Below are 15,280 nucleotides of genomic sequence, written 5' to 3' on the forward strand. Positions count from 1 at the left end.
CAATTTGAAAAGTTAAATTTGATAAAATCTTACCTAAATCGATAACGTCTCAATTGAGAAGGTGTATAAATTCTTGTTTTGCAAAAACAGTAGGAGTGATTTTTAAATAAAAATATAATATAAAATTTAATTGAATTAATTAACTTTTAAACATATATAAAAGGGTTAACAATCTATGTTATTAGCACCGTTTCAAGTGACTGCTAGGTTAAATTGATTTTTTTATTTTTTGTATTCATATTTTTTATCATTTTAAGATTTTTTGAAAATTATAAAAAATATATCAATCACTTTTTTAATTATTAAGTAAAAAGATAACTAAAAAAAATTGATTAGACATATTGATTAGATAAAAGTAGCATTTTTCTATATTTATTTGACCGATCCCATAACTTATTTTATTTTATTTTAACAGTAGTTTTAGGGGCAACCGGGGTTGCGTTCCCGCCACTTCCCCACATGACGTGGCATATGCCACGTCATCTTTTTTAATTTAAAAAAAGAAGAAGGAAGAAAGTGGGAAGTGAAATGAAATAGGTCGTGTGAGAGCTATTGGATCCCAAGCTTCAAGCTCTCCTCGTCTGGTCTGTGGTAATCTTTTTTTCTCCTCGTTTCATTTTTGTGTGAGAGCTACTGATTTTCAACCACTGGTAAATCCATTTCCGTCGGCCGTTCATCGTCGTGGGGAGAGAGCGACTTCAGCATCTGGTTTAAGGTATATTATTCGAACAAAGTAGCTAGATCCAGTAAATAGATCTGCTAAAATCTCACAAATGACTCTACATTGAACTGTAAATATCATGTGAGTTGTTCCCAATGAGAGGAGACTCACGTTTATTTGTTGTAGTTTGCATAGATATTACATAGAAAAATTATTGGCTTTGATCGGTGAACAAAATGGAGAGAGATTGTGAATCGTTAACACTAAATGCTTGAGTCAAAAATCGAGAAAATGCTCCCAAGAGAAAATGGGGTGCAGTGCGTACGAGAGAGAGAAAGATGAAAAGGGTTTTGAAGTCCAAACAAATGAAGGAGATTAGGAAGATTTTTTTTTTTCCTTTGTGAGCCACAGTGGCTGAGTCTTCATCAACGTGGGTCTTCGATGCCGTTGGCTAACAGTGGTTGTCGTGGTTTAGTGGTTCTGCGGCTTGGAGCAGCAACAGGAAGAGGATCAAAGGAGATGCGGAGATCCAGAAGCTCAGAAGATATGCAGAGATGGAGAAGATCAAAGGAGACGAACCTGACAAAGATGAAGATGGAGAAGATTAGTTTCAGTCCACGAGCTCAAGACTTGACTTTTGATAGAGAAGCTCAGTTTTAGAGGAAGGATATGAGGAGATCATTTGGATTTCCAAGTGAGCAACGGGCTCAATTCTATTATTTCAAATGAAACGAACCGTTTCATTAACCTCTAACTAACACACGGTTACACACCGATACTGGATCCCAAGACCATTGTATTCAGCATTTTTCATATAATAATTAAACTGCTTAACTTCCATCTTCCGCGTCACGTATGCATTACAATAATCTGCTCGGAAACCGATAGTCCAAGTTGGCGTGGACACCGTACAGTTTACAGCTCAGCAACCACAATCTTGCCACGTGTGTCACATGGGCCGCTTCTTTGCTTAAGAGAGCCAACCCCATAGCCGAGAGGTTCCTGCCTCCTTTTCCGGGAGGAGTGGTCCATTGGACAAGGAAGAAGACAAAACGCAGCTCTCTTTTCCTGCTTCTTTCTTCTCCGCCCCTCCCTTTCAAAACCCTAAAGAGTTTCAATTTCTCAAATCTCAACCCCTAATCGAAGGCTAATCCCAAACCATGAATAAGCAAGATCAACCGCAGGGAACCCCCATGAAAACGATCCCACCTTACGTGAAAGCCTTATCCGGCTCGCTCGGTGGAGTCGTGGAGGCTTCTTGTCTGCAGCCCATTGACGTCATCAAAACCAGGCTACAGCTCGACCGCTCTGGGACCTACAAGGGGATTATCCACTGCGGTACCACGATTGTGCGCACCGAAGGTGTGCGGGCTCTCTGGAAGGGCTTGACCCCGTTCGCCACGCACCTGACCCTCAAGTATGCGCTTCGGATGGGCTCCAATGCTGTGCTCCAGTCCGCGTTTAAGGACTCCGAGACGGGAAAGCTCAGCAACCGTGGGCGGCTACTCTCCGGGTTTGGTGCTGGGGTTCTTGAGGCTCTTGTTATTGTTACGCCATTTGAGGTATGGTGAAGACAATTTTAAGGTTGCTTGAAGAGCGAGATGAAATGAGAATTCTGTGAATAGAAATAAAATAGTTTGTGAATAATAGTAAAATTGTTTGAGTTGAATATTTTTTAGTTTTTTGAAAAAGAAAAAAAAATTGAATAAAAAATATTATAAAATTAAAATATTAGAAGAATATAATTTTATAATATTAATTTTTGAGAATTTGAAAAAGTTAGAATGATTTTTTATTTACAAATTTGAAAATGTTATAATGATTAGTTTGAACAACAAGGAACATACAACGAGGTAAATCTGAAATTTTTTTGTATTCTCTCTTTTTCAATGGTTTTCTATTATTGTATTGAAGAAAGGGAAAGTTCAGTTTTTATCTTTTTTTTAGCCTAGTAGAATGTAATTAGATGTCTCACTTTGCATACTTCTTGTGTATTTGGGCATTGCTTAGTTTCATTCACATTAATAAAGATTCTTACTTGTAAAAAAAAAGATTATGTTTAGAAATAAGATGTGATGAGATAAAATGAGATGAGATGAGAATTTTATGTCTCTTCCCATGTCCCAAACATGTCATTATTAGTCTCTTGCAATTTTTTTTTTTTTTTAAATCTCAATGTACATTTTGTTTGTTTTATTTATTTGGGTGAGGGATATCAAACTCCAAACCTCCATTTTGGAGGCCGGAGGTTATGTCAACCAGGCCACATGTCTTTGGCTCAATGTACGTTTTCTAATTTATTATTTATTTGATTTGGTATAATTTCCAAATCTTGGATTGCTTAGGGTTGAATAAGGTTGATGCATGCACCTGCTAGGTTCTTCTTAGGCTTTGTTTGGATCTCGAGCTTTGTTTGTTATCTCTAAGCTTTCTAATGTACTTGATTCCTTCTCCATAATATCCAAACGTAGAATGGTAAAGGTGAAATCAACTCATTTGGCGCCATAAATTTGGTCTAGTTTTGCGAATGAAGAGGAAATTATGCCATTTTTTGTTCTAAATTGCTTAAAATTAAGTCAATACATGCTATTCATCCCTAAAGAATAAGTTATTATCACAATGGAATTAGACTCGTATATCAAGTAAAGATTCTGTTGTATTTGAGTACATTTGAATCCTAAAAACAATAGAGAATTAATATTGTTACTATAAATATTAATTCCTTTTTTTCCGGGTGTAATATCTCTTTCCATCATTATTAAAATTTCTCTTGCTTTAAAAAAAATGTTTATGCTTAAGAAAATGAAACACTTCCTTAATTATTCTCAAGCCTTCTCCATTTATTTTTTAGATCACGATCCAAATGGAGAATGATTTCAGAATCGGATTACCAGACTTTGTTATACTTGATGTCCACTAATCCAATCGTGATACTATAATACATGTCTTTAGGTGCACCTATTTAAGTCTCTTTTCATTGCGCATGTGTGCTAATTGGTCGATAATCCATGTTGGTCTTCACTACATGGGTGCAACATCAGGTATGGGATGGATTTTTCATCCAAGTGTCCCATTCTTACTTATAGGAAAACAAAGAGAAGAATCCCTTTATCTCTTTCTCATTCACATCCAATTCTTCTTCTTCCTTGTCTTGTTTGAAATGCATCTCGACATAAAACTTACCATGTCAACCAGCACTTCCCCACAAGATCACGTGGAGATTGGCTAAGTTTCCCCCAGGGTAAGATATATGTATAAATGACAAGTTTTTTGTAAATTCTGCTCAATTTGACATGGTATGTTGTATGCTTAAATGAAGTCTACTTTTGGTGATAGGGATACATTAGGAGGTACTACGTTACTTTTTATATTTGGATGGAATGAATGGACTCCTAGCTTACAGGCATTACTTATATTATTACATTCTGTGTCCTATGAGAAAATCCGGGATTTTTGGTGCAGGTGGTCAAAATTAGATTGCAGCAACAGAGAGGTTTGAGTCCCGAGCTTCTGAAGTATAAGGGTCCTTTGCACTGTGCTCGCATGATCATCCGAGAAGAAGGGTTCCTTGGGCTCTGGGCAGGTGCTGCTCCGACTGTCATGCGAAATGGGACTAACCAGGCTGCCATGTTTACGGCCAAAAATGCATTTGATGTACTCTTGTGGAAAAAACATGAAGGTGATGGGAAAGTCCTCCTACCATGGCAGTCTATGATATCGGGATTTCTTGCGGGTACTGCAGGTCCTGTCTGCACCGGACCATTTGATGTTGTGAAAACAAGGCTGATGGCCCAGAGCAAGGTTGGGGGTGGGGTGAAGTACAAAGGTATGATCCATGCCATCAGAACCATATATGCAGAGGAAGGGCTTCGTGCGTTGTGGAAAGGACTTTTGCCCCGGCTCATGAGGATTCCTCCTGGCCAGGCTATAATGTGGACTGTGGCTGACCAAGTGATTGGTTTTTATGAGGGTAGATATATCCGCAGAGCACATTTGTAGTTATCATTCACGTTATTTTGCTCGTACTAGTTTTCAATTCCGTTGCAGGCATGGAATTTTGGATAGTTGCTTTCGACAAATTTTAGTTCTTACGGTCAACGCCAGTTTCAAACTTAAATCAATAATTGGGGACGAGAGTGAACAATCCCTCACTCCGGAAATCTGTTTTGTATTAGTCCTAGGCATTTGATGTTGTCGAGGAATTGGTTCGAGGATGCAGATGTCTAAGATATTTCTCTCTTTAACATCGTTTCGGGACAATCCATTTATTGATACACTATTTAACGTCCATCAATTTTTGGGTATATAGTTGGTATGAAAACTATTATCCATCATTAGCAGGAAAACTAAAAACATCAACACTAATCACATCAGTATTCAGTATTTTCCGGTAGGGGGGAAGAGAGAGGTGGGTGCCGTGCTTTTGGAGGAGGGGAAGGAGATAAGGTGGGAGGAACGTATAGCTTGTGACTGTTGAGGGACGGACAGAATTGCGCCTAATAATTTGCATTAAGCGAGAGCATAACATTTAATAGTTTTTTTTTAATGATATAATATTTAATAGTTACTAGAAATTCTCAATAGATATTATTGATGCGGGAAAAATTGTATAACAGGTCAGAATGAGAGAAAAAGTCATTCATGGCCTACCGATTGACTTGGGTCTTGATTGGTGTTGTTTAGAGCCTCCGACAATGTTTCGATGCTGCTGTAGGGTGTTAATGCGTACGTTTATGATTGTAAATAGAAAATAAGTGCAGAGAAAATAAGAGAGAGAGAGACACAGATTTACGTGGTTCGACATGTTGCCTACGTCTACGGACGTTCGAGGAGGAAAAATGTACTATAATATATTTGTTTACAATCTCTCATGGCTTCTCATTTCTTATTGTACAAAGAAAGTTATATATCTTCTTGCTGGAAAAAATGTCTTCCTCGAGAGGTTGAAGAAGAAGAGTCACCCCGTTAGTCATCCGATCCCTTCCTTTTATCTCACCCCAAAAATTGTACAACATGTCAAAACGAGAGAAAAAGTCATTCACGGCCTACCGGTTGACTTGGGTTTTGATCAGTGTTATTTAGAGCCTTCGACAATGTTCCGGTGCTGCTGTATGGTGTTAATGCTTATGTCCATGATTGTAAATGAAAAATAAGTGCAGAGAAAATAAGAGAGAGACACACAGATTTGCGTGATTCGACATGTTGTCTAGTCCACGGACGTTCTGGGAGGAAAAATTTACTATAATATACTTGTTTACAATCTCTCATGACTTCTCATTTTTTACTGTACAAAGAAAGCTGTATATCTTCTTGCTGGAAAAAATGTCTTTCTCGAGAGGTTGAAGAAGAAGAGTCACCCTGTTAGTCATCTGATCCCTTCCTTTTATCTCAACCCCCATTATGTGTGCCTGCCTGCCATGATGTGATCGATCCCTTTGCGTGTCTGTCAGCGGAGGTGAGGTTTGACCCTTAGCATGTCTGAGCATCCCTTCCTTTTTCCATTTCCTTCTGATTCCCTCCTCTTACACCTCTTACACCTATAATCACTTCTTGTCTGCTACTATATTTCTCTCCATTTTGTCCTCTAGTGTGGCTTGATAGGCTGGTCTAGCTTTGAACATGCCAATATTTTATCCTCCACAGATATATTTCCTTATAAAGTCAGATAAATCTCATATTAATGGTGCCTTGAATAATTGAATTTCATATCTCATATTTTTGGGTATTGAAATCTCGTTTAAAATAAGGAGAAAAATATTAAAAGTTGTTGATTTTTAGACAATCAAACTACCAAAATAGAATCAATATATTATTCGAATTTTTATAAGTTCTTACATTGAACGTTAATATTTTTTTTTAAAGGAAAATACGTTAATTATTATCATTGGAGGAGATGGCTTAGCGTTATAACTTGCCACCGTGAGCAATAATCGTCAGGTCATATTTCTGCGGCTTACGAGAACAAGACTCAAATGAAAAAGAATATCTCCGTTATCTCTATGCATATCTATTTTCTAATGCCATGTCTCTAGGGGTAAGGAAAGTCATTAAGCTATGACTTCCTTATGAGAGCATCTATCTACTAATTTTTTTTTATTTTGACTAATAATGTTAGTACAAATTTTAAGATAAAAAAGTAGATGTTATTAGAATAAAAAAAAGGGAAATGCCACTATAGAAAAAAAAAAAAAAAAGAAGCTACCAACCATTTATTATTATTATAATTTAATGGTTAAAGAAATGTTTTTAATGACTGTAATTTTTTTTTAATTGTTCAAAGAGTTTAAGAAAATGTTTGAAAGAAAAGTAAAAACCAAAAAAACAAAAAACAATTTACAACGTTTTACAACGTTTGGTGAGACTTCTCGGTGGGTGTAGCAGGCTAGCAGCTTCCTAAAAAAAAAAAAAAAAAACTTTTTTACACTTTTAGGTGTATTTCTTTTTATATTTTTAAAATTTAGTTAATATCACACTTTTTTATATTTATCTATTCTATTTAAATTCAATCTTTATATCCATTCACTTTTTATATAATAATAAAATATTATTAATTTAATAATTTTTTTATTTAATTTATTTTTATCACATTTTGTATTTCGATCAATTAAATATTAATAATAATTATATTCTAATTAAATTAATATTAAAAAAAAAGCATATTTTCAAAACTCATTTAATGCTAATAACAAAAAAATATTTGATTAAACTCATTTAAAATTCTATCTAAACTTCTTAATTACGAACTAAATAATATTTTTGCTTTGAGTGATAAACTAATATTTTAATGTTTGGTGAATCAATTGTGGTTCTCTATATTTGGCCAACCACTGCAGTAAAAGTCTAAATTATTTAGATTTATCCAATTCAATGTAGAATGTTTTTGACATCAATTATGCAAATTTTAGCCAACCTCTTCATTTGGCCAAGTCAATAAGGATGCTCTTATATAAACATATTTAGGCTCCTTTGGGATATAGAAATATTCTCAATCAATCTCATCTCATTTCATCATTATAATTTTTTCAAATTTCTATACAAAATATAATAAATAATTTAATTTTTTCAAATCTCAAAATAATAATAATATTAAAAAATAATATTTTAATAATATTTTATTCAACTTATCTAAAATTATCTCATTTTCCTATCCAAACGAACCCATACTATATACTATTTACAAGCATAATTTAATTTATAAGATTTAAATTTTAAAATTTATTTTTTAAATTAGATTATATGAATGTGTGATGTAATGAATTTGTATAAAAACTTACTATTTATATATAGAAGGACGGGGCCACGGCCAAGCTTATTTAACACACCAATCCCTATATAAGACAACGTTGCGCAAGGTGCTCGTAACCCTAGCAGCTTCTAGTGAGCCAACTTTCATTCTGTTACCAGTACTTGTATTTTCTTATTATTTTCTCTGATAAACCCTAGTTCCCAAATTCTACCTTATTCCCTCCATCGCCCGTCAAGTTCATACGTGCAAGTCCTGGTCTTTCGTTCTTTCAAAATTTTCCAGTGTAAAACTATCTGATGCTCTTTGTTCGGCAACCAATTCTGGTTTCTTTCTATCATTTTATGGTTCTTGGTTCCATGTTTTCATTTTCCTTCTCAAATTTCAGTTGCAGGAGGTTCTGAAGCTTCGTAACGATGTCGGACGACGAGAGGGAGGAGAAGGAGTTGGATCTTACTTCTCCTGAAGTCGTCACGAAATACAAGAGCGCCGCCGAGATCGTTAACAGTACCACCCTCTCTCTCCGTCTTCATTTATATATATATAAATATTTCTTGCTTGTTTATTATTATAATTATGGCTTAGTTCGTTTATAGACTCTTCTATTTTGTTGTTTGATTGTCGTATACACTGATAAAAGATTTGGAAATCTGCAGAGGCTTTGCAGCTAGTTGTATCCGAATGCAAACCTAAGGTCAAGATTGTAGACATTTGCGAGAAGGCTGATTCGTACATCAGAGAGTGAGATTTTTTTTTTCATTTTTCTGAAATGAAAAGTTTGTTATTTCATTGTGCTTGCGTCTTCAAGGTTGTAATCTTGCCTTCAGTAATTCTCTGTGTGATGATATGTGGGTCCTGGTGTGTGTATAAAAATGAAGGCAAGCTGGCAACATGTACAAGAATGTTAAGAAGAAGATCGAGAGGGGCGTTGCTTTCCCAACTTGCATTTCTGTAAACAACACTATCTGTCATTTTTCTCCGCTTGCCAGCGACGAGACTGTGTTGGAAGAGAGTGATATGTTAAAGATGTAAGCTTTCTCTCTCTCTCTATTTCTTTAAAAGAAATTATCTCAATTAAACATAATAGTTTAAACGTTGTGTTCATGATGCTAAACACAACGAATTAATTCTTGGTAATTTCTCAGTACGACGGTTCTATTTTTCTGGATACAGTGATATCGGTTGCCATATAGATGGTTTTATTGCTGTGGTGGCACATACTCATGTTCTTCAGGAAGGTCCAGTTACTGGGAGGGCAGCTGATGTAATTGCTGCTGCTAATACTGCTGCAGAGGTTGCTTTGAGGCTTGTGAGGCCGGGAAGAAAGGTATCTATAAGTATAGTTTATCTATTGTACTCCTAGGATATGAGACTTTTATTTTTATGCCTATATGGAATTTGAGATTTTTTATGAGATACAAGTTTTATTTATGTTCTTGTATTAAACTTATGCACGCTTTCAAAATCTTACTCCACATATGCTGAACAGATTCTGCTATGATGTTGATTTCCAAGTGCTCTTATGAGTTGCGTTATCATAGAAGTTATTTAAAAAACTTCAAGTGAGGCTTTTGTCTTGCTTGTACTTTTGGTTCATCAATTTCTCTGCTTTTAGGCACGTTCTCGGGTTGTTTAATTCATCCTTTACTCTGCTTTTAGATAGTGAGATGAGAATTTTTGGTTTTAGATGAAAGTTTAAAACCCCTAGGGGTTGGCTCAAGTGATAAAGGTCTTGGGCTTGGGGGTATGCTCCCCCAGGTCCAAGGTTCAAATCCCCTTCGGTGCAAACAATCTCTTGCAGCCACACCCCTCGGTGAAAAACCAGCGATTTAACTAGTTCCGTGTATGGAAACTTTTGAAGGTGCGGTACACGGGACCGGGGTTTACTCTGTAAGGGTGGGTCCGAAGGGCCCTGCATTGGAGAGGTTCCCCGACATAAAAAATAAAAAATAAAAAAAAAATAAAAAAAAAAAAAGATGGAAGTTTAAAATTTTATTTTCTAATATTATTATTATTTTGAGATTTGAAAAGTTGAATTGAGATTTGAAAAAGTTGAATTGTTTATTATATTTTTGTGGGAATTTGAAAAAGTTGTAATGATGAGATGAGATGAGAATTTTGTGTCTCATCCCACTTGCCAAACCTATCATAGTTTCATTTAATTTGTGGAACTTATCAAAAAGAAGTTTCATTTAATTTGTGGTACCTCCAAACATTTCTTTCCGTGATAAAGTTGAGAATTTATAAAATCTTTTGTATCACGTTATTTTTTCTTATCGTTTTCTTATGACTAGCTCATTTCAAATGTAGTATTATTCCATCCCAAAATTTGTTTTTTGGTTTAGTAACAAATTTCTCTCTCCCATTTTAAAATTGGAAATTGTTTGTTTAGTTCTTGGTTTCCCCTAAATGATGAACTTCTGTAATAAGCCATGGATATACATCCAGATGAAGCTTTTGTCATAGTTACTCTGATAGGGGGAATGCTATGCCTCATGACACTTGTGAAAACCTCCATTTATTTTGGGATTGACTTCCTGGATTAGTATTAGTCTCTCTGCCTTTTCATACGCTAGTACTCATTGTAGTTCTGGTTGGTGGGGTCATATTTCCGTGATTTTGTCTCTAATGGTGGATCTAGAAGGCTGTGTCTGGGTGAGGTCTGTTCCACATCATAAAAAAAGGCTAGTACTCATTGAGCCTAAATGAAAAAATTGTTGAATTGTCTTGTGAAGTTTCCATTGTAGTTGCGAAAATGCTGTCAAATTGACTTTTTTTAAGGTTCCCGTGTTTTTGAAAGTTCCCATTTGTGTGCATGAGAGAGAGAGCACAAGCGGTTAAGATGGGAGTTATATTTTGTTTCACATGCAGTTATCGTTTTGAATCAAAGCACAATTTCTCTACGATGATTTCAAAACATTAAAAACAAGGCAACTTTGCCGAGGTGATCAATGGCTTGTTGATTTCCTCTTTTCCCTGTTGCCTATATTGTGTCTGGCCATGCTTGGGGTGCTTCTGGTGGAAACCTTTTTATTGTCAAATTCTATTCCCCCATGTTGGCTAAATCGGTTCAAAATCATTAGGGCAACTTTGATTTGGGTATTGTAGGCCTTGTTTTGTTACAAAAAGAGTTATAATTTCATAACTGAAAGAATCAAAGCAAAATAACTATAAGATGATGCCAAAACATTAAAAATTAAGGCAACTTTGCCGAGGTGATCGATGGCTTGTTGATTTCCTCTTTTCCCTGTTGCCTATATTGTGTCTGGCCATGCTTGGGGTACTTCTGGTGGATGCCTTTTTGTTGTCAAATTCTATTCCCCCATGTTGGCTAAATCGGTTCAAAATCATTAGGACAACTTTGATTTGGGTATTGTTGGCCTTGTTTTGTTACACAAAAAGTTGTCATTTCATAACTGAAAGAATCAAATCAAAATAACTATAAGATGATGCCAAAACATTAAAACTTAAGGCAACTTTGCTGTGGTGATTGATGGGTTATTGATTTCCTCTTTTCCCTGTTGCCTATATTGCGACTGGCCATGCTTGGGGTGCTTCTGTTGGACATCTTTTTGTCTTCAAATTCTATTCCCCCCATGTTGGCTAAATCAGTCCAAAATCATTAGGACCTTTGATTTGGGTATAAATTTTGTTTTCTTGCACTTAGTTGATGTGGGATATTACTTTTCCTCGGGGACAATTTACTCTTTCTGAACTGAAAATTAATCGTATGTGTTGGTGAGGATTCGAAGCTGTGAAGCAATGTCGTATTGTTTTCATTTAACCTCTATATTTGAGGTTATTTTAATCTTCTGTTTGACATGATCTCTAGATGATGAATAATTATCATGGGCTACGGATAAACTCCAATGAAGCCTCCTTTATTGTCATAGTTACACTGATAGAGAATCATTTTTTGCCCATTTGATTTGCATAGTATTCTCTTCCTTTGTGAGTGATAATTTTCACTGGGATTTTATCAGCTTCTGTAAGCGCTATTGTGCAGCTTGTAATAGAAAATTTGTGATTGAAAAAAGCTAGTTGAATTATTTTCTTTCTTTTGATGCAATATTGAATTCAAGTCACTGAAAAAGTCTTGTTCACCCGCCAGAATTGTTTTTTTTCCCCCTCTTAGAAGTGGTGGTCTAGGGTTCTATTTTCAGAAAGGCTTATAGGACTAGGATCTTCATTACGTGATCTAATCTTCCTATATGATGATTGCCTATGAATGCCAGCAAATGATGTCCAAGTGAGGCAGGCTCCTGACTGATCAGAATTCCTCTGATTGGTCTATTTTTGGGTTGACAGTCTTCCTGAATTACTACCGTGAACACTATTTGTCTAAAATCCTATCCTCTGCTAACGATCCAAGCTTTCAAATCTGTCGTTCGGACTGTATATTTCTTTTTGTTAAGTATATTTGACGTCCACTTCGTTCGTGTTTGATGTTTTCATTGGTTTAGATAGAATAACATGTGTTTCCATTTACTTAGGATCTCCAGTGCTCATTTATTGATTAAGATGGGCAACTTTGTTGATGATGTTAAAATATGCTGTTGTTATATGGATACTTGCATGGATATGTACGCTTATATTTTATTGTTCATAACATAGGTACTTTATTAAGGGATTCATTTTTTCTTTGTCCGATCCATGAAAGGTTTAGTGCTTAATGTTTGGATTTAGTGCTTGATGCTTATATAAAAATATGGATGATATTAACTGATGGATGTATAGTACTTGTTCTTCTTCTGCCTTTTCTTTTGAGTAATTTAAATCTAGCGATTATTATTAGTATATTTTTACAAGTAAAGCAGACTTCCCATCTACTTCTCCTTTAATCAATTTGTTGATTAATCTCTGTTTCCTTGGCAGAACAAAGATGTAACTGATGCTATTCAGAAGGTTGCCGCTGCTTATGACTGCAAAATTGTTGAAGGTGTTCTTAGCCATCAACTGAAGCAGTTTGTTATAGATGGTAACAAGGTTGTACTGAGTGTATCTGCTCCAGAGACCAGAGTTGATGATGCAGAATTTGAGGAGAATGAAGTTTATGCTATTGATATTGTAACAAGCACGGGTGAAGGGAAGGTAATTGTGGATATTAACCTAACTCTATTTAGATTCCATTTGTTGAACATTGAATGCTGCACAAGAAATTCGTAAGAGAAATTATTTGTGCAGTCTTAGGGTGTGCAAGCCCTGCATGCTTACTCTCTTTGGAAAAAAGTGAGCAAATTTGGGATCCACATGAAAAAATCTTTTTTTTTTTTAAAGGTGGGCCTCCTTTTTTTTTTCTTGAAGTTTGGATAAGAGTTTTAGGGGATATTTATCCAATCTAAAATGCCATTTTTGCCAACTTTTTTATATTTTAAGCTGTCAAATCTACTTTATGGAACATGCAGCCTAAGCTCTTGGATGAGAAGCAGACAACTATTTATAAGAGAGCTGTTGACAGGAACTACCACTTGAAGATGAAAGCTTCTAGGTTTATTTTCAGTGAAATAAATCAGAAATTTCCTATCATGCCGTTCACTGCTAGGTATGCTGTGCCTTCATAGAATATCTTTAATATTATCTTTGTCCTGTATTCTTCGACCTTTTTCATAGTGCATATGGAGTTTATTTCCAATAGGGCTCTGGAGGAGAAGAGAGCTCGGCTGGGTTTGGTGGAATGTGTTAATCATGAACTCTTACAGCCATATCCCGTTCTTCACGAGAAGCCTGGTAAGAAACTTCTATCTAGGTTGGAATGATGCAGAGTTGGTAATGAGATGATCTGATAATACTCCAATGGATTGTTGTTTTTGCAGATGATTTGGTTGCACACATCAAATTCACAGTTCTATTAATGCCAAATGGGTCAGATCGAATTACATCTCATCCTCTGCAGGAGCTGCAGCCCACAAAGACAATAGATGATCCCGAAATCAAGTCCTGGTTAGCCTTGGGCACAAAGACGAAGAAGAAAGGTGGTGGAAAGAAGAAGAAAGGTAAGCTGGAACATGACTCCGATTATCCATCCATCCGTAGACTAGAACTTCATTAATTTTGAGCCATTCTTTGTGGATTAAATTTGGTGGATTGTTATTGGGATTTCTTGCGTGCTCTCAGGTAAAAAAGGAGACAAAACTGAGGAGTCAACAGAAGCCGAGCTTATGGATACTGCTACAAATGGTGCTGCTTCCCAAGAATGAGTCTTTTTCACCCCCTTTTCATTTTTCAACCACCCCCTCGTCAATTTTGGTACTTTGTCCGCTCCATTGTATCAGGTTGGATATGAGTTGGTCTATTATAGTGTTTAGACATGAATCCTACATGTGATTTCCTGCATATACGCCCTATGTGTATCTTTTCAATTTCTCTTACTTTCTTGGACAATTAATTTAGAAGCACAGAATGTTAGCTTCGGTCAGCACAAAAAAATGTTGTCACTCAATGAGTAGAAGTCATAATCGGAGGCTCAAAATGAATATTTGGTAATTCGGGTCCCCATTCTGTGGTGGGGATTACGTTGAACCTTGACTTAAGATGATGGACATTAATTATTTAAGATGCCTTCTAACATGGGGCAGTAATAGGGATGTGCAGGTCTAGGAATTTGTCTAACTTGGGCAATTTGTGCCATTGGGGGAATTTTTAGGATCTACAATTATTACTTATGTCACTAGTATCAGTTTATTAGTTTTTTGTCTAAAGATGTGCTATAATTATAAAGAGATCTTACCAAAATAAAATATGGCTTTAATATGATTTTTACAATCTAACTTGTCACATTAAGAAATGTTAGCTTTGTATTTACTTTTATGGCTAAATATTTTGTTTCCCAAAAACCCACCCGTGTTTTTAATTGTGAGCATGGTGGTCACACATTTATGCCATTTTTGAAAGAAAAATTCTAAATGTAAGTTCTATACTCTTGCACACTATTTAAAAATTTGTGATTATATCATTTTACTCTCATATTTCATGAAATATATTTAATGAAATATGCGGGTAGAAAGTGAAATCACATGTTTTGAAGTGGTGTGCAGGGTGTGTAGCTTCTGTACAGCACGACTCAAAAAATTATTTTTCACTACAAATCACGCTCTCTTCCAAGGTCCAGCACAAGACTGACACATTCTAGGGCTATATGTAGCAATAGACATACAAACCTTAGACCAACAAATCTAAAGCTTAGAGATAAAAAAATACAAATCCAAAAATAAATCCAGAGATCTAAAATGTTTCAAATCCGGGCAAAAAATAACTGTGCACTGAGGCCATGAGTCTGTGTAGAGACCCATAATTGCGGATATGTGGAGTGGAATGGAGTAGAGGATGAGAAAGAAGTAAAACAAGAAGAGAAAATAGACATGAGAAAAAAGAGTCGT

General features: G+C 35.7%; 2 protein-coding genes across 3 annotated transcripts; both read left to right on the forward strand.

Moving 5' to 3' along the window:
* LOC121264610 (ERBB-3 BINDING PROTEIN 1) lies at positions 1 to 14,237 on the forward strand. 2 transcript variants are annotated; one of them, XM_041167873.1, is made up of 11 exons: positions 1 to 11; positions 8,105 to 8,113; positions 8,311 to 8,411; positions 8,561 to 8,645; positions 8,783 to 8,932; positions 9,078 to 9,231; positions 12,780 to 12,995; positions 13,310 to 13,446; positions 13,540 to 13,631; positions 13,718 to 13,897; positions 14,019 to 14,237. In XM_041167873.1, exons 3-11 carry the CDS (start codon positions 8,321 to 8,323, stop codon positions 14,099 to 14,101), a joined length of 1,188 nt encoding a protein of 395 aa, XP_041023807.1. In that variant the 5' UTR covers positions 1 to 11; positions 8,105 to 8,113; positions 8,311 to 8,320; the 3' UTR covers positions 14,102 to 14,237. The 2 variants fall into 2 exon arrangements, with proteins under 2 accessions (XP_041023807.1, XP_041023806.1); XM_041167872.1 differs by lacking the exon at positions 1 to 11 and having other exon boundaries at positions 8,012 to 8,190; positions 8,293 to 8,411.
* On the forward strand, positions 1,541 to 4,821 carry LOC121264611 (mitochondrial succinate-fumarate transporter 1). The gene is made up of 2 exons (XM_041167874.1): positions 1,541 to 2,223; positions 4,124 to 4,821. Exons 1-2 carry the CDS (start codon positions 1,822 to 1,824, stop codon positions 4,658 to 4,660), a joined length of 939 nt encoding a protein of 312 aa, XP_041023808.1. The 5' UTR covers positions 1,541 to 1,821; the 3' UTR covers positions 4,661 to 4,821.
* Positions 14,238 to 15,280: the final 1,043 nt, after the last annotated feature.

This window comes from Juglans microcarpa x Juglans regia, chromosome 5D (assembly GCF_004785595.1).
Source record: "Juglans microcarpa x Juglans regia isolate MS1-56 chromosome 5D, Jm3101_v1.0, whole genome shotgun sequence".
Classification (NCBI taxonomy): Eukaryota; Viridiplantae; Streptophyta; class Magnoliopsida; order Fagales; family Juglandaceae; genus Juglans; species Juglans microcarpa x Juglans regia.

What these genes read in the sequence shown, in the direction of transcription:
- LOC121264610 (XM_041167873.1), top strand. Translation starts at nt 8,321, where the DNA reads ATGTCGGACGACGAGAGGGAGGAGAAGGAGTTGGATCTTACTTCTCCT. An exon ending in GCTGATTCGTACATCAGAGA is followed by an intron (nt 8,646 to 8,782) that starts GTGAGATTTTTT and finishes ATAAAAATGAAG; the next exon opens with GCAAGCTGGCAACATGTACA. An exon ending in TGGTGGAAAGAAGAAGAAAG is followed by an intron (nt 13,898 to 14,018) that starts GTAAGCTGGAAC and finishes GCGTGCTCTCAG; the next exon opens with GTAAAAAAGGAGACAAAACT.
- LOC121264611 (XM_041167874.1), top strand. Translation starts at nt 1,822, where the DNA reads ATGAATAAGCAAGATCAACCGCAGGGAACCCCCATGAAAACGATCCCA. An exon ending in TTATTGTTACGCCATTTGAG is followed by an intron (nt 2,224 to 4,123) that starts GTATGGTGAAGA and finishes TTTTTGGTGCAG; the next exon opens with GTGGTCAAAATTAGATTGCA.